The 19,615-nt window shown below is 35.2% G+C and overlaps 1 protein-coding gene across 2 annotated transcripts; it reads left to right on the forward strand.

The window, feature by feature from the left end:
• Positions 1 to 3,606: 3,606 nt before the first annotated feature.
• On the forward strand, positions 3,607 to 18,589 carry LOC141684539 (anaphase-promoting complex subunit 6). 2 transcript variants are annotated; one of them, XM_074489564.1, is made up of 17 exons: positions 3,607 to 4,185; positions 4,638 to 4,772; positions 4,957 to 5,030; positions 6,832 to 6,871; positions 7,382 to 7,427; positions 7,582 to 7,661; positions 7,805 to 7,983; positions 8,091 to 8,216; positions 8,895 to 8,969; positions 9,467 to 9,592; positions 11,567 to 11,636; positions 13,168 to 13,250; positions 15,704 to 15,817; positions 17,079 to 17,178; positions 17,598 to 17,633; positions 17,862 to 17,967; positions 18,253 to 18,589. In XM_074489564.1, the coding sequence occupies exons 1-16, from the start codon at positions 3,940 to 3,942 to the stop codon at positions 17,964 to 17,966; spliced, it is 1,635 nt and encodes a 544-aa protein (XP_074345665.1). In that variant the 5' UTR covers positions 3,607 to 3,939; the 3' UTR covers position 17,967; positions 18,253 to 18,589. The 2 variants fall into 2 exon arrangements, with proteins under 2 accessions (XP_074345665.1, XP_074345664.1); XM_074489563.1 differs by lacking the exon at positions 18,253 to 18,589 and having other exon boundaries at positions 3,610 to 4,185; positions 17,862 to 18,204.
• The last annotated feature ends 1,026 nt before the right edge of the window (positions 18,590 to 19,615 follow it).

Consider the following 19,615-nt stretch of genomic DNA (forward strand, 5'->3'; position numbering starts at 1 on the left):
TTAGTGGGAAAGGAAGATCAGAGCATAGACTCAAATTATCTGTTGGGTGTGACATGACTCTTTATATTAAATCAATCGAATATCCAAGGTTTTGTTTATCTTTTTCTTTTGAGTAAAATGCAGTATGTATACCTGTACTTTGACGTTTTGCAAGGTGTGTAACTGAGGTTCAACAATGCAATTTGTGTACCTAGTGATAGGGTATAAGAGACCCGGCTAGGAATCAACCTGGATCTAAAGGATACCAGACTCGATCGATAGATCAAGACCCCCCTCTCCCAGGACAATCAAATGGAGAGATCAGGCCGGGTTCATTCCATGACCCGGATCCGGATCCACCTGCCTACCCAGGTTCGGATCAGGGCTAAGACCAACATGAGGGAGGTCCCTGCAAACACATGCGCATCCCACAACCCGCCAAGGAAGGGTACGTGGGCACGTGACTATGACAGCTATCAACAACCAATACACCAGACAAGCACGGCGCGTGTCAGAAGGCCGTTAGGACACTCTGAAGGTGGTCCCCCCTGGACACGTGTAAGCAATCCACCCAAGTCAGGCGTCCTCTGCTCCCAAGATCCAACGACCCTGATTTAGAGGTAACTACCCCTAAACCCTACCTCTGGGCTATATATACCCCCAAGGCTGAAGGGTTTAGGGGTTAGAAAATATTCACACTCTTGCCCACACTCTCTCTCTCTGATATCCGTACACACACACAACAACCTCTCAATTACATACATACGTACATACATCTTCATCTTCTCCAAAACCCTGTTCTTATTCTTACACTGGAGGCGTCGTGGGAGCCAAACCCCCCTTCCGGTGTTGTTTTACAGGCGCCCAACCAGCAGCTACACCTCATCCATACCCAGAAGGTCCAGGAATGGCGTCGGACGGAGCCGCCCGCTCACCGGAGTTATCATTTGGCGCTAGAAGGAGGGGCGCTCCATCCTTGGGTCTCGGTGCCCCTGGATTCATCTTCATCAGCAAACTCTTGAGAGAGTCCACTTTTAAGCCTGTAAGAACACAAACAACCATAACCTTTCTTAAATATGAATGTTAGTTTTAGCCACGTTTGTGTGAGCTCGTTACTTTAGGCCACGTTTGTGTGAGCCCGCTCTTGTTTGTTAAATTTTGGTTGTTTAGGGTTTGATAATTTTGATAGTCTTGAAGCCTGGGGCTTAATAGTCTTGATAATTTTATAACCCAGAACTGTTTTAGCTTGCATATTTTCTTTTGTGTCCTAGAGCCTGTTATTCTTGTTTAGTATTATTGTTAGCAAAGCCCAGAAAGTTTGTTTGCTGTTATTCTGGATTTTTTTTTGTAATCTTCAAAAACGCAACCTCAGATCCACATTTATAGCCTCAAATCTTGGTCAGTTGTTTGTACAATTATAGTAATGGCAAGAGCAGGAAAAAGTACGGCTGGTAGGCCCTCCGCCAGTACCCAGGTCCAGGATCAGGATCACTCTCAGGCTCATGAACCCGGGGGAGATCGAGAGACCCTCCAGGAGCAATCATTGACACAACACACCCCGGTCTTGGAAAGACTAGTGACACCCCGGGATGCCAGAAATGTCATAGAGCTCAATCAGTACAAGTACACCAATGTTCCATTTGCAGAGGAGCACATGGCTAACTTAACAAGCCACGAACTTGCTGAAGCAATCAGGCTCTACAGAGATGAACAAGCCCGACTCCAGATAGAGTATGAGCAAGATGAAGAGCAAGAAGAGTACGGGGATTCTTAGCAATCCAGGAGATCTGTCTTCGACCGAATTGGAGCTAAGGCAAAAAGAGTCAGAAAAAGCCTAGTAAGAAGGAGACGGAAGCAGCCAGAAAGAAAAAGTTGGAAAAAATCAGAGAATAGATAAGAAAGGAAGAAGCAAAGCTGGAGCAAAAAATTCAGAAAAGAATGTAGATGGAGGAGGAGAGGCTTCTAGCTAAAACAAAAGGCAAAAGAACTCGGAGGGACAAACATGATTCAAAGAAATTTTCTCAACAAACATTTTCTTATATACACACGTTACACTCTATTTTTTAAAAATATAAAATATTGGAATTATAACAATCGAGACATTAATTTAGCCACAAAGAATATAAATTCATGCAACTCATCTTCAATAAAATATTGTTAACCGAAATAGTTGAGTATTAGATTAAAAACCCATACATTAGTAACCAATTTGAATTATATCAATTAAGATATCATTGTACTTGCAGAGAATCATGCAACTCATCTTTAATACAAATTGATGTAACAAAACTGTTAAATTTAAAAATTGAAAACTTCATTCATACCTTAGTCGTGGTTAGAGGTGGCCAATTGTCGGGACCGACTCGTACAGAAATCCGGAATTAGTCGGTCCGAACCGGTCCGATTCAAGCCCCACAATTCATTGAAAGCTACGAGCCGGTTACAAATACAGAATTAAAAAAACCGGGAATGGTCTGGCCCGCACGAACCCACGAGCCGCACAACACGCCTAGCCCGCAGACTCTCTCTCTCTCTCTCGCACATACAAAAGAGAGAACAAAAGGATTAAAAAAGCAGGAGAAAGTACAAAACCCAATAATGTTCATACAAAATCATGGCCTTGTTGTCTCTTTTTCTCCTAACCTGAATCATCCTGATGCCAATTTTTTACATCTCCTGCTAAAACTCCTCTTAAACTCCTTTTAAATCCGGTTTAATTTCTGCAAGTTTGCAAAGGTCAGTATTATTGCTTGTTGCTCCCTTGTTCTCATTAGTAACCTCTATGGGTTATGTACTATTCATCCAGCATATTCAGCCCGCACGACTCGCACATGCACGCATGCTCGCGAATTTCAGTGCTGGTTCCGAGTCCTATTTTCTTTATTCGAGTCTGGGCCAGCCCGGTTCGTGAATCCTATGTGCCGGTTCAGTGTTCATGGTTCACGGGTTAAACCCGCGTTTAGCCCGAGCCCGCCCGCACGGGCCAGTTGGGCGGTCCAACTGGCCAGTTGGCCCAGCACTAGTCGCGGTGTCCATTCATACCAACTTACCTTTCGTTTTGGATGAAAATAATTAGAGTTCATGTAAACGGACAAACTCTGCAAATCTTTGACTTACGGTTGTTTTTCATTACATGATATTTATTAAAAAAGACCTGCTACACTTGATTGAAAACATCATAAAAAAATTAAGTTTGTAACCGAAACTGATCAAAAAATTAAGTTTGTAACCGAATCTGAATCAATTGGAAAAGGAAATTGGTTCGATGTAAACGAGGCTCAATTTTTTAATTTTAAGGTTATAAGTTATCCTAACATTGCATGGAAACGATTATAGAAACAATTTCGATGTATCAAAAGAGAACTTTGATTTTCCGGTCGGAGAAATTGGAAATCAGATTTTGGGCAATTTGAATATGAATCATTAGATATGATATGGAGAACAAAGATTTTAAAATTATTATGACTAAAAATGCTGTTATTTGACCGAAACTGAAGAATTAAAAGATTAGATCACCTAAGAGGTCAAATATAAGAATAGATACATTAATTTTTTTTGTTTATTTGAATATTAAGTTCGATAAATTAACCTTGGGTAAAATTTGGTTGGAGTGCGTCAGAATTATCATTTCGGTTCGGTTAATTCGTGGCCGTAATTCAAACCCGCTGCAAAACATGGAAGCGGGCCTTGGAGCAAGTCGGAGCCCAGTAACGTTAAGCCCTGTACAGCCGCGTTGTACTCTCCAGTCTCTGCTCTCTGCTCTCTACTCTCTAGTCTCTACCTTTACATTTCGATATTACATAAATTCACATTCGCCTCCCGCTCTTTCCCCAACTTCAATTTTCCACCCCTCTCTCTCTCTCCAACAACACTATTTTTTTCTCTCTCAATCTCTCCCAGTCTCTCTCACTCTCTCCACACATTTAACCGTATCTCTATTCACTCGAATTGAATTTAAAGATGAGAGAAGAAGATATTGAAAAGCTAAGAGGTGTAATTAGGGACTGTATGAGCAAGCATCTCTACTCCTCCGCTATCTTCTTCGCCGATAAAGTCGCCGCCATCACTTCCGATCCCGCCGATATTTATATGCAAGCTCAAGCTCTTTTCCTCGGCCGTCATTATCGCCGTGCTTTTCATCTCCTCAACGCCTCCAAAATCGTCCTCCGTGATCTTCGTTTTCGATACCTCGCCGCCAAGTGTCTCGTCTGTATCTCTCTCTCTCTCGCACACACTCAATTTAAATTCATGATATAACGTGTTTGTATATATGTAATTGAATTGCTAGTGAATTAGGGGTTTACGATTTGAGATGCTTTGTTAAGTGCTATTTTGGTAGACTATTGGCGTTAGTTATTGTTTTATTGCAAAATGTGTTGATTCTCGTGTAATGCTAGCTGATAACTATGATTTAATTTCGTAATTCCTATAGTTGGATGTTATGAGTTTTTGTAATTGTATTAAATGCACAACATTTGCATTGGAATTTAAGAGAAATGAAAAAAGTAAGGATTGAAAATTGGAATAAAGTTATCACGGTGAGGATACTGTGCAAATAATTCTCAAGTAGTATGAAATTTGGTGAATATGGGGAGATTGTAAGCATACTATATTCTCCACCTCGTTGCTAAAGAATTGCTTTCTATATGTATGGCCAGGAAGAACTGAAGGAGTGGGATCAATGTCTTTTAATGCTTGGCGATGCTAAAGTGGATGAATATGGGAATATCAGCCACACAAAGGATTGCAATCTTATGTATTTTGATAAAGATGCTGAAGATCGTGAAATCAATGTGAGTTTCCTTTAAAATTTTGAATGCGAGCAACTCTGCTGGAAGCTAAGCACCCAATTCTATTCCATTTGGACTATTCCTCTTATATCTAATCATAGGCATAGCAATACAAATTTACTTGTCGATGACAATGAAAAGCCCAATTTTTAATTAAGTAGTATTTTCTCTTTTAATCTTAAAACAGATTTCATCAGCAATATGCTTCCTTAGAGGGAAGGCATATGAAGCCCTAGAGAATCGTACGCAGGCGCGGCAGTGGTCAGTTCATAGTTAATCTACCTACATACACAATCTTCTTAGGCTGTCTGGATATACGATATACTCATATATTGAAAGTTATAACAAATTTGATTCTCTGAATTGTATGAGTGTTTTTTATAAGGAGAATGACGTGATGAGTAAACTCCTACTTCTGTATGCATACACAACAAATTATCCAATGTTACAGATCTTGGTTATGTTTCTATTATAAATTCAAAATTTTATGATTTACTCTTTATCTATGGAACTAAGATGAACGTGTATGACTATGCTAATGTTTTCTTTTCAGTAACAATGTATATACTCATATGCATGATTTTTTGTTAAAAGTGCCACTGTAGCCACTATATGTAGGTTGATTGTTTTCCTTTAAATTATATCTATATATTAGCCTAATCTATTAAACTTAATGTTAGTGCAAAGATCAAAACTGAACATAAACAATTCATAAAAATATTTATTCCAAAATACAGTAATTTTAATCGTAAAAGCTTCTGAGGCTTTATTGAATTGTATAGGTAGCATTCACCTTCCTCCCCTCCCCTTCTGTCCACTTGAGCCCTCAAAATCTGTGCCGTTCCACCACTTAATTAATCCATTAAAACCCCTATTTTTTGTTCACTACTATAGAGGAAAGTACATCTTTTCTGATCACGTAGATGTAGAAGATTTAAACAGCAAGGAATACAATGACTTTCCAGATATATCGTTGTTGTGTTTAAGAAATATTTCTGTTTATTTGTAGTTGGTCAATTTTATGTGCTCATCTGCTTGCACATACTTTTATATTTTTAAAATATATTAACGAAACAAAGTATTCTACGCAATAGTGTTGCAAGGTTCGCGGGTCGGCCCATAGATCTGTGAACTGGTTCGTTCGTACGGGAACACGGGTCAACTTCGACCCGGATCGCCACGGTTCACGCACCGGTCCATCTCCAGAGAACCCCGCCTGATCTATTCTGAATTTCTGATCTATTCTGGAGACTGTAAAGAGCCGAAAAGAAGAAAATGATGGGATTTCTCTTATATAAATGGAAAAATGAAGTGAAGATCGATGAGGACCTGCTTTGTGTATAAATATAAATATATCTACATCTATTGAAGTAAAGAGAAGGAAAAGAAATCGTTGTGTTGTTTAGAAGTCAAGGAGGACAACCTCGATATTGAGATGAGATGGATAAATGTAGTTTTTTATATAGATTCTAGAATCTAAGATGGGTAGTTAGTGACTTGGTTTAACATGGATAAATAACAAATCATATTTTTGTTTTATAAAAAAATCTTGTATTTCCAGTTACTAGTCTATAAAAAAATAATTACGTATATAAAAAAGGGATCCTTGTAGCGAACCCGATTCACTACTCATTGTACCCGATTCTTGCAAACTAAAGTTCCACGTCCATGAACTCGTACCATGTGCCGCCGGATTGACAAACAACCCTTGCAACTCTTTATGCTAATATTGGTCATTAAATACTTTTTTTAATTTCTTTCAGTCGGATATAAAGTTGTAGGAAGATAAATTAATTATCCTATTTTTGCTTATGCTAAAATGATTAAATTGTTAGAATAAACTCGGTTAGGACTAAGATCGCCAGCCGTTTAAGATTTTTTTCCTTATATTAATGTTTTGCTAAGTTTGAATATTTGTTTGATGGAGTACGTCGCTTCCGCCCTGTATTACAAATTTGCTTTTGTGCATATTTTTTTTAAGTTTTTTTTTTAATTTCAATGTGTTCCAGTATGTATCAGTGAAGGATAGATACTATTAATTTTTTTGTATCCATTATGCTAGGTACAAAGCTGCTGTCAAAGCTGATCCTCTATGTTACGAGGTTAGTTCCTCATTTTTAGCCTAAACGCTCTGACCATTTGGTTGTGTTTTTTAAGTCGTGTCACTTATTTTGAACTAATTCTTCATATCATCATAAAAAAGAAAAAAATTAGCAACACCAGGTATTTTATGGGGCTCTGTACCATCAGCAAAAACAGGGCATTGACTTTGCTATCTGGTATGAGTTAAACACAAATTGTGAAACTTCCTCTATCTCCATTTTAATTATATAGCTAAGAGAATGAGATCATTTACGTAATTATGTTGAAAATTGAAAAGTATTTATCATGGGCGGATTTGTTGTCAAATTGCTTCTAATTTCTATAATACATATGTGTTTTAGCAATTCATATCATGTCTAAATGCACCAGTGCTACCACTTATTTGCCCATACAATTATTTTCCTGAATCATGTTCTTTTTTCAGCAATTATTTCCTACTTTTCTGCCCGCATCTCATGCTTGTTCAAGTATTTTTTCCCTTAGTAACTCACCGTCCTTCTCTTTTCCAGGCATTAGAATGCCTTATCGAAAACTATATGCTCACAAGTGAAGAAGGTGAGATATTTTGTTTTCCCTTAGTAATTGATTGGACGCCAGCTGCTATTTGATTTTTATTTAAATGTTAATTTGCATTGTTTGTCCTTTCAGATTAATATTCTTTGTAATTGAAGATCTAATATGTTTCCTTGATTTGTCTTTATATTTTCAGAGGCAACTCTACTATCATCACTACAATTTGCTCCTGAAGATGAGTGGCTCTCTTCCTTTTATTCGTGCTTAGTAAGAAAGGTAAATTATTGCAGATGTTTATATACTGTGAAGAATGTACTCCTAATTATATGCACCTCATCATCAGCTAGACTAGTTAATCTTATCATCTTTATTGACAAATTATTCTTCCGTGTATTGAAATAGTGGTTTTTTTTGTCCAGTATGATAAAGAAAATACAGTGGAAGCAAAATTTATAGAAGTAGAACAAGAAGGCTTTGATACTAAATCTTCTAATCAGTCCTTGTGTACACTGAAAAACAACACTGATCTTCTGGCTTGCAAGGCCGAGTACTATCATCAGCGTGGTGAATACCACAAATGCTTTGAACTAACTTCGAAGTAAGTTTGCAACAGCCAAAATATACTTTTTGTTTGTGTTTCCTTTTCACTCCCCTACATTGAGCATGCCCTAAAATGCTGCATTCTGTTTGTAAACTCTACTTCAGTTTGCTCGAAAAGGATCCTTTTCATCTAAAATGTACCTTGGTGCATTTAGCAGCTGCTATGGAATTGGGACATTCAAATGAGCTCTATCTTATGGCGTGCAACTTGACAAAGGACTATCCTCAAAAGTAAGAATGGTTTGTTGTAGTTAGAAAGGGTTTTGACGTTTCAATGTTTTTTAGTTTTGGCCATGTCTATACATTGGCAAGGATAATTTTCAACCCTTTTATTTGTTAAAAGTTTTTACATTGCCAATCATAGGAAAATAGTAGAGTCTGCTATAAGTTGTGACGTTACTCGAACTGGTAATTAGCTAGAACTCCTATTGCATGTTGTTATACATTCATGTCATAAAATTAAGCAATGATCTTTAGCATTGAGATGAATAATCCCGTCAGCTCTTTGTAGTACTAATAAGTATTTTCCAATCCGTTTCGCAATTTCAGCCACATGAGGTAAGTAAGCTTATGAATTTTAGAATCTCTACTTTCCGGCTTTCTGAATATTAAAATGAATGTCAGCTGTTTTATCTCTATCGGAGCTTCAAAATATAACCTTAAACTCAAACAGTTTTGAAGGAAAATTAAAGTACTAATATCCAGCAGTAGTTATGCTTTTATTAATGCCGTGTTTCTATTTCAGTTTACTTTGTCTTGTTCATTTGAATGTTCATACCATCTGTGTTATTCTGTTTTTCGCCATGTTATATCATACTACCACAATGCAGCTTTTTAAATTTCTTCTAATGTGATTTTGGATGCTTCATGTTGAGCTAACAACCGGCTCCTTTTAATCTTTTCTCCCAGGGCTCTATCTTGGTTTGCTGTTGGTTGCTACTATTATTGTATTAAGAAATATGATCAATCAAGGCGCTATTTCTGGTAACACTGCTAGGTTTTGTAAATCATCCATTTCATCTACCAGTTACTACAGAGCTATGTTGACATAGAATAGAGATCACTGTGGGTTTCCCATATTTTAACTCACTGTGGGTTTCCCATAATTTAACTCTTTAGGTGTCTTGTAGTACATCTTTTTTTTTCCAGTTACACACTCACACACCCACCTTTTCTTCGACAAGGTTCGAACCCTCAACATCCTGTAAAGGGAGCGAGGGAGATTTCGCTACACCAAGAGATGTTGGGTAGTTAGTCGGATGGGAGACATCACAATGAGAGTGCTTCTAAGATGATGTCTCCTCCACCTCCAGTTCATTTGATATGTGGATGATTGTGCATTTATAGGGATTATCCTCAAGTCTTAAACTCGCGATTTAACAATGGCACCTCACCTACCAATAACTTAAAAAATATACTTATCCCAAGCTGCATCATCTGAATTTCTTACTCCGTTCAACTTTTTGATCTTAACATGACAGCAAGGCTACAAGTTTGGATAGAACCTTTCCTCCAGCTTGGATAGGTATTGGGAATGCTTACGCAGCTCAAGAAGAAGGAGATCAAGCAATGTCAGCCTATCGAACTGCTGCTCGTTTATTTCCTGGGTAATTTCTCTGATAATATTTTTTACGCTCAAGGTTATCCTATGATTATGTGTGCTGACACGTACATATCCCTTTTTCTAGTTGAGTTTGATCATCTCTTGTATGCTCAAAATTTAGCATGCAATGGGTTGACTAAGAGCAATTCATGGCTCATGCTCCTTTCTTAAGTAATAGGCTTCATTGATATAATAAGATTTTACCATTTAAGATTTTACAAAGGTTGCAACACCTAAGTTCAAGATCTATTATTAAAAGCTAAAAGACTGTACTGCAATTTGATGACAAGATGTTTACCTATGAAGAAGTGTTTCTAGGTACAAATTTTATTAAAGCTAATGTGAGAAAATGTTGTACTGTTTCTTTAGTTCATTATCATTATAATATTGGACAGTGCACCTTGTTCTACAATAAAGCAACCAGGATATGAAGTATAAATACTGCTATATGTTATACCTCTTCCTTCCAAGACAAACCGGCCTGGTTGGCTTTATTGGTATCATTGATTGTCGTAATATCAATAATTTGTATTATATAGCAAGTGTAAGTTAAAAAATGTTAAAGAAAATACATTCGATCTATTATGAGATTTATTTATTTCGAGTTTGTAAAACTGTAAAGGAATGTATCATTAGTCAAAGGTTGGTCAGTTTAACAAATAGGTCAAACTACCTACTAGGAGTATGTATAATTGACAACCTATAAGATGTCAGATTGCAGCAAAGATCCTAAAACAATCTAAAGGCATTTTTTTTAATGTTTTTAATCCTTACCAAGTTTAATATAGTGTTTAGGAAGCACATCTCCAATTATAGGAGAAGTACCTTAAGGGCTCTTGAAAGGAGTAATTGTTCGCTCAATTGTTGTAATACTGCTTAGTGGGTTAGTTGTTACGCCTACCGGTTCCATTCACATTGTTCTTTCTCTAATTTCAATGTGGAAGTACTGCTTGTAAAAGACGAGGATATTAATGTTAGTCAAGTGTGTCAACAATTCGACATTGGAAGAACTTTTACATTATTTAATTATTATATTTAAGTTTAGAACTTACAAATGACCTAAATATAAGCTTCCAAATCAGTGGGATTCTCATAACTCTAGTAATCTAAATCATATTTTTGATAATCGAAATCACATCCCTAAATTTTAGGAAACTAAACAATATTAAATGATTCTAGGAAAGTCTGTGATACTCCCTCCATCTCATATTACGTGTCACATTTCCTTTTATAAAAGTCAAATTTATCAACTTTTGACTAATGATTAAACATTACTCGTATATTATTTCAAAAAATTAAGGGCCTGTTTGGCAGCGCACTTATAAGTCACTTATGGCTTATAAGCCCGTAACAGCTTATCGACGAGTGTTTGTCGACCCAACTTATAAGTTGAATTTACAACTTATAAGCTGATAAGTTGAATGTTAGTAACGACGTACTTTTTCTCAACTTATTTTGATTTTTGGCTGATTTGTTAACCTCAGTTTTAAAATATATATTTTTAAATGTTAATCTAACTTATAATTCAAGAATTTAGATAATTATATTTAATAATTATTTATTTTAGCTCATTTAAGAATTTTTTTATTTTGACTTATAAGTAAAATTATCCAAATACTTATTTAACTTATAAGTAATTCTTTACTTATCACTTATAATTCACTTATTCATTTTAAGTCGTAAGTTACTTATTTTCAGATTTCCCAAACGGGCACGAAAGTAGATTAAATCTACTTTCCGGTGATGTAATTTTTTTATTTTGTTCAATTATAAATTATTAATAAATTTCAGTCAAACTTAAGTCAATTTGACCAACACAAATCCAAAGAAGACACATAATATGAGATGGAGGGAGTATAATATTATTTTCTATCTATGCTAGTTGTAAATTATTTGTGTATATATTACATTTTTCTACATAACACTTATTGCTTGTGTGTTATAAGTTATCTTTTACAACTTGATTCTATTATTCTAGGTGCCATTTACCAACTCTATACATTGGGATGGAACATATGCGGACTCACAGCTTCAAACTTGCTGACCAGGTAATTTTCCGTTGATATTATACATTTTATGTGACTCATTTTTCCCTTGATATGTGAGATTCAATTTCATCATGATCAAACTTTTTTTAAAGGTACCCAACATCAAAAATTGTACAAGTTTATTTTCCAAAAACATATTTGGGGGGTGGGGGGTTCACACGAGCTACGCACATAGATAACGTATGATCAGTCACTAATTAGGTTATACATGAACTATACGATTAGTCATCAACATATAATTCTTCCTCGCCATGTCTACAATTAGCCCTTATCTAATCTTTGTGAATAAATATGTGATCAGTCACATAATTTTTAAACTAGTGATTCGGTGTTATCACTGTGCCCGACAATAAGGAGGCATTTCTAAATCGAAGTTTGCACTGTGAGAGTTTTGCTGCATTGTAGGTTATACCACATATGAACAAACCACTATACCTATCCACTATGGTACTCTCACTCTTTAATTTTGGTCGCGACACCCATGTTGGACACACTTAAGATACTTATTCCATGCCAGATCCCTTGACCCAAATGTGGACACTTGGACTAACTAAAAGAAAATATATGAAAAGAATTAACGATACAAGAAAATAGATTAGATGAAAGGTCAAAGGAAAATTGATCTTATATTAAAATACAAAAAAATATGTTAAAGTTAACTCAGTGGTCCGATCCGGTCCGAGTTTTACAAGTACAGTCTGGGCCGAGCCGGTCCTAAGACCAAGTAGAACAAGCATGGTCTATAGTGCCCTTATTTAAACAATTTGGGTCTTGACCTTTGTGTAACCTCATATGTGGGTGCTCATTTGAGAAACAACCCTATGGGTGGGTGCTCATTTGAAAAACAACCCTATGGGTGGGTGCTCATTTGAGAATCAACCCTATGGGAATGAGAATTGAGAACTGAGCTTAGCCCCATTTGTTTATTATATTTCTATGAAATTAAATTTGAACCACACATGTCATATGTGAAATCTCTTCCACCTCTCCTCGCCTTTGCCAACATGCCTTACAAGCCTTTGCCAACATGCCTTACACCACCGAGGCATATGCCTCAGGTTGCCTTGCCCTTTGTGGCATGTTGCTTTTACACACCTCATTCATTTTTTTGGCCCTTGATGGATTCGCCTTGTTAAACATTGTCTATGGCCTCGTCTTCTCATGTACGTGTTCTAAACCTAACTTTCTCAACTTTTGAGGCATCTACATTTTGTGTTTGGTGATTGTTATGTTATTTTTTTGTTAATGCTTCTACCTTTGGCGTTTACCATTTTTTTTACAACTAAATACAAATTTACCTATGGTTACCTCGTATCTTATTAGAATACCTCCTTAAACCTTTCCATTGGATCGTATCAATCTTATTGTATGATGTAATCAAGTGTTTACCAGGTTGAAAGTTTTGTGATAATGACTATTAATTAGTAATAGTTATAGTGTAAGTGCATATATCTGTTCTTTTGTTTCCCCTTCTTTTATGTTGTGAAGCAAACAAGTTTTTTTTGATGTTCTAATGTAATTTTTCAATCAGTTTTTGGCACAGGCAAAAACAATCTGTCCATCTGATCCACTTGTACAGAATGAACTTGGAGTTAGTGCATATCATGTAAAGGAGTAAGGATTTGGCTCTTTTATGTTACCTGCATTTTATGATATTTGTATTGAGCTATTTATATTGGAGAGGCTTGATCTGATGTTTATATTTGAAATATCTTAAGTATTTTTAAACTTCTGCTTTCCCGACCCTAGAAGTTGAACATGGTATAATATCTGAAAGCAGTGCACAACTTACATAAGCAAAAAAGAAAAAGGCAGATTTAAATTTTATGGTAGACTACAGACCTGAAAAGAAATACTTCCCTTCTGATAGGACAAGAAATCTTGATAAAGGTGGAATCTGAAATGAAAATAGGGAACTCTCGATTCTTCACTCACCCTCCGCACCGTGCACCCAATTCTTGGGGATTATTGGGGGTGCGGGAATCCTCCAAGTGGTTCATTTAATTGAGTAATTATTTGATCACTGAACCATTCAACTACTTTTAATGATTATTGAGTGATTATTATATAAATGATGAAGGATAATGAAGTTGTTTATGTGACCATTTGGTTTAATATAAATGCTTGCTATTGAAGTTTAAATTATATATAATTATAATATTCTAATATTTTTTGAATCCTTACGCACCCAAATCCCCATATTTTTGAATTTGCCGAATTCCCGTGTTCCCGTATTTCGCACCCCGGCACCCGTATGCACTCTCATGCTTCCTAGGTTCCATACCTTATAATATGCTGGAATATTGCCCTCCTTGCTGCCTAAGCTAATTCGCCAAATATTTTAATAGTCTGGATAATGTGAACCAATTTAGGTAGTTTTTTTTTAAAAGAGAAAACCGAAAGCTACAGTGTTTAACTTTTTCTTAAGTAATCTAAATTGAGTGTATCGAAATAATATGTGGGGTGTAATCGAGCCGAGCCGAGCCGAACACTGTCAGGCTCGGCTTGAGCTCGATTCAAATAGTTCGGGCTTGAGCTCGACCGAGCCTTTAATTTCAAGTTTGAAGCTCGGCTCGTAAAAAGTTCGGTAGGCTCGAGTTCGGCTCGAAAGCTTGAATTAATTTCACTAAATATTAATAAAAACTCGAAATATGATCGGTTCGACTCGAGTTCAGCTCGAGTTCGGCTCGAGTTCGATTCGATAAAAAATATATAATATATAAAAAATATTAAATATTTGTATAAAAATATATTTATAATAAAAAATTAAATATAATAGAGGCTCGATAAGGCTTGCGAACCTTACGAGCCGAGTAAATTGAAGCTCGAGCTCGGCTCGGTTAAAAATTCGAAAAATTCGAGTTCGGCTCGATTATTTCCGAGCCGAATTCGAATTTTTTACGAGCCGAGCTCTAGTAGCTCACGAACAGTTTGGCTCGTGCACACCCCGGTGTTAAAATGTGATCCTCTTCGAGGTCAAAGCAGCATCGTCAAAAGCCTCATGTTTAGTAATTTGGTATAAAATCTTTTAAATACCATATGAATCCACCGGGGACGCTCATTTTTGTCTTGCGACTTGCGTGGTAATGCATTTAGATAGTCCGAGCAACAAAGATTCAAACATGTCATGTGTGGAATTTAAGTGTCCAGCAGCTACATCAAGCTCACTGAAGGGTCATAGTTGTTTAAATGCAAATGACTTCGAAATCCCAGCAAGGATGTATGGGCTTACCTAGTTGGGACATTGTCATATTGGTACATTGTAATTGTTATTAAGGTGCCGGGTCTCTCCTCGATACCTGGATTATGTGCCATTGCTGCAACTTATTACCTTTTATCATTCACTCCCTGCTAACATCTATGTGTAGAAGTTTTTAGTCTACTTTTAGCTTGTAGAAACTGCATGGAGGGATTTTTGAGCCACGTTTTCAAAGACCAAGTTGTTAGCCTGTTTGTTTTAAAGCAAAGATTGCATATCATTCAAAATGGAACATTTTCCCCTTGAACAGATCTTCATTGATTTTGATACCCCTAAAATAAGTTGTAAAATGGAATTGTACTTATGTTATGTTGCTATTGATACTTTCTGCACTGTGATTTGTTATTGATTTATAATCACTTTCTCTATCTCTCTCTGACACACACACACACTCGAAAGCATGACATATTAATATGATATGTATGTGTAACAAAAGGAGCACTTCTTCAGCAATTAGGTCATCTATTTAACCAATATTCCTGATTTGTATTTTAATCAGAATCAGTGGAATTGTGCAGTCACTAAAATCTGTGTGCTGAATGATCTGAATAAGCACCGAAAAGCCAGTAAAATCCATTAGGAAGATCATGAGAACCCTTAAATCACAGATTGAGAAACTTAACAGCAACACAGATTTGAGTTTCTTACGAAAAATTATATCACGTGTAGTGTTAGCTAAGCACACTCTGTTTTGCAATTCTAGATATTGAGCAGTGCATGAGATACTTGCGTTTAAATACTTTTACATTCATATTTCATTAAGTTGTCCTTGTCTGCACGAAACTTATATTTTGCAAAATACTTTCAGGTATGTAACAGCTGCATATTGGTTTAAGAAAACCTTGGATAACATTGCGTCCTCTTTAAGTGTAATGTGGGAGCCAACAGTAGTTAATCTTGCACATGCATTACGAAAACTAAGGTCCGTGTTCTAAACTTTATCTGCTCACTATTTAAAGGGAGTTGAGTTAAGTTATAGTTAATTCTCCTTGTGTTATATTATGAATCAGACTTTTAAATAAACCTTACAGAGTGTAGAAACAATCTCTTATTCTGTCATGTCTGATCTAGGAAGCACTAGGTCGTTAGGGACGCGTGAATTGCACACTTTATACAGGCTGTAAATTGTTGTAAAAAACGTCAGATACCAAATTGCCTAAATGAATCTGTATAAGCTTAGTATATCTGGAGGATGATCTAAAGTTGTGCTGAATTATATTTCCTTGTTGCTTGTTTGGTGGCCATTTGGAAAGTAAATTTAGTAAATAAAATTTTTCAAATTATTTTATAATTTTAATATATAATTTTAAGGGATTGATATATTATCTATAGGTGTTTACTTTTTTTTTTTATATTTAAAATTATTTGTGTTTTATTTTAAGGTTTCGTGTGCTGTTAGTTGTTAATGCACCCACGTCATTTTTAACAAGAGGAGATTAATAGGTACAAGCAATCCTGCATTGCATAATCAAACTCTTGTTCTCGGCTTCTCGCACTTCAGATTATCAAAATATTGAACTAGATATTTTCTTTTTCTTATTTATTTTTCTTTCAAAACAAAATAAAAATACTAAATTAAAAATTTCTGCGAAAAATTGCAAAGTATTAAAAAGATATTGTGAGGTTAGCGAAATACTACTTTTTCCGGACTTTTTTGCAACTGTACAACCTCCCTAATATTTTGCAAAAAAACATCCGCAACCAATAATCAACATTTTTTGCGTTATTTTAAAAATATTGTTGCAGTTGCATTTGGTTGCAATAGTTTATGTTTTTGCTGCATTGGGTTGTAAATTCTTAACTTTTCAAACACTTTCCAAAACATTGTATTTTTGCAAAGCTCCTTTTTTTGTATTTTTACAAAATTGTTTTAAGCTGTGTAAAAGTGAAAAAGCCTCAAAGATACATGTATCGCATCTAGTATTAAACATGCACATTGTTGATATAGTTGAATATCATAATTCATCTTCATGCAGTTACTTGGTATTAGAAAACCCCTCTTATTTTGGGAGAACCATTTACAGAACTGAACAGTTAATATGTTCAAATATGGCAAGTGGGACTCCTTTTGTAGAAGAGAGCAAATGTATTTACTTCTCTCTTTTTATCTAAATGTATAGTTGTATATTCTTTAGAGTCTGTATGCTACCACAATGAAAGTTTACAAACCAATCTTCTACCAGGAGTTACAAGGAGGCAATTTCTTACTACGAAAAAGCACTGACTTTATCAACCAGAAGTTTAAGCACTTATGCAGGTCTTGCGTACACTTATCACTTGCAGGTATTCTGTTTCTCTCGTAAAAATTGTTCAATTTGTATTTGTTTGTTTAACATATGGTGGAGGTATCTATATACTTGTTTCAGCATAAAGAAGGATGTTTTGTAATTTAAAGTTATAGCAATTATATATCGGTTCAGTTCATATACTTGTACGTACTTGAAGTTTTGTGTATCATTCTGGCTCTGGACCATTAACTATCAAAAATTCAAAATCCCAACCTTAATAAACAAAGTATGCAATACAGCAATAGTAAGAGACTTGAGACTAGTAATAATATCAGGGAAAGTGTTCTCTACAAAATTAATTAATTTATTCTCGTCCCCTTTTGAGTAAAAGTTGCGCATTTGATCCACCGATATACATTCTGTTATTAGCACTAGTTTTAGCTTACTGATTATCTATTGTTGATGCTAATGCAGGATAATTACAGCGAGGCAATTACGTATTATCATAAGGTAAGTTGCTCTATCAATTCAATGCTCTCTAGCTAATATGATACCGACAATGCTGCTCAGGACATTGAAGACTTTAATGGAAGACTTGATAATTTTAAAGGCAGTATATGTATACAGACACACACAAGTGTGTGTGTTTATTAACTGTCTGTTAGAAAATCAGATCTGTAGCTTTGTGTTGGTCATTTTGCATTATTTAGTTCTTCACTTACTTCCATTTGCAATTAGGCATTGTGGCTGAAGCCTGATGACCAGTTCTGCACGGAAATGTTAACACTAGCCCTTGCAGATGAAAGCCGCAGTGGCATTGATTCCATAACTAAATCTCGATAAGGTGAACTATTTTTGTAGTAAAAGTAGAACTCAATGTTGTATTTATGTTGTATCATATCTTGGTTATCAACTTTTGTTATGCCATGAGAGTCAAATTAAAATTATGATATGAGTTGGGAATCCATATAGTGGGTACTGGCTTACTGGGAACTTGGGAATAGAGCTTTTAGTGTTACATTTGTATTTAGCGGCAAGGAACATATTGAACTTTCTTTAATGATCCTCAGTTTTCTGTAAATGTGTTTGCTGATTATTGCTGGGAACCTGATGCATATTTTGATTCTAGAAAACCTGGGTAAACCAGAGACTTTTGCAAGATGTTCTTACTCCTTGGATCATCTGATAACCAGCCTCAGTAAATACATACAGTACACAAATATGAGGATACCAGATGGAGTTATATACTTGCGACAAGAACGAACGCGTTGGAATATTTCACTTTAGATGAAGGTTTTGGTCAATAAAATTATTTATTCGATCGTAACTTCATATTTTTTTAAAAAAATAAACAATTTTTTTTGTTAAGGAAAATAGTCAAATATTTTTACTGTTTAAATCTTAAAATAGTTGATATTTAATACATTGCATTTGTGTGTAATGAAGATTTTTTCCTAAACGAGGGTAAGGTATTGTATGTCTGGAAAAAGGCCATTGATTTGCCTATGTATTTTTACAAGATAAATGTTTCTCGAAAATGCTCTCGAATACTAAATGCTGATTTATCAGCATTTAATTGACTGTTTTCTTACAAATGAAGTTGTACTTGGCAAAAAAAAAGGTTAGACCCTTAAATTGGACCGTAACGGATGGGCACGAGGCACTTTGGGGTAGGTGTATATTTCCGTCCCCGATTTTCGAATTTAATATTGATTCCCGTACCGGTCCCAAATCCTTAATGAGGTTTCTTTTCCTCTCCAATTCTCATGAGAATTCAGGGAATTTATTTTTTAATAAAAAAATAATAATGTAAAAATACATATTATTTTTTAATTAAACAATAACCTACTAATTTGTAATATACAATTTATTGATATTATCTCATATTTTTAATATCAAATAATAATAAAATTGATTTATAATACAAATAATTGACATATTTTAAATTATAAAAATATATTATATTCTAATGTAAAAATTGATCAATAAATTATTGATAATTTTTAAATTTTAATAATATTATCGATGCTATCTATTTTTAATAATTAATTTAATAAATTATATATAAATATTTTATTATTTATATATATACACAATCGGGGTTGGGAATCAGGGTGGAGAGCCACTAATTTCCGATTCCTGAAATATTTATAAAAAAATTTCGGTTATCAATCCCGCCTCCGAAAAATTCTCCAAATCCTGAATTTGAATAAAGTCAGGATCGGATCATAATCGGGCCGGGCAAGGTGGATGCCTGGATCCGCAAGTCATTCTACACATAAAGCAGCATTTTCTTACGGTACGTCCTTACCCCGTATCTATAATATTAAAGACGAAATATTTGAAAATTTGATTGTTAGTTTTTAATTATTCAATTTTGAGTCGTTAGATCAAATTGATGAGAATCATTAAATATAGTTTTAAAAATTATTATTCAAGTGATATCAGATCGAATCTTACCGGCAACATATTATTAAAATATAATGAAAAAA

The sequence above is a fragment of the Apium graveolens genome, chromosome 9 (assembly GCF_009905375.1).
Source record: "Apium graveolens cultivar Ventura chromosome 9, ASM990537v1, whole genome shotgun sequence".
Lineage (NCBI taxonomy): Eukaryota > Viridiplantae > Streptophyta > Magnoliopsida > Apiales > Apiaceae > Apium > Apium graveolens.

Excerpts from the sequence above, each read along its gene's own strand:
- LOC141684539 (XM_074489564.1), top strand. The coding sequence starts at position 3,940 with ATGAGAGAAGAAGATATTGAAAAGCTAAGAGGTGTAATTAGGGACTGT. Across the intron at positions 8,217-8,894 it reads ACAAAGGACTATCCTCAAAA|GGCTCTATCTTGGTTTGCTG; the intron begins GTAAGAATGGTT and ends CTTTTCTCCCAG. Across the intron at positions 11,637-13,167 it reads GCTTCAAACTTGCTGACCAG|TTTTTGGCACAGGCAAAAAC; the intron begins GTAATTTTCCGT and ends TTTTTCAATCAG.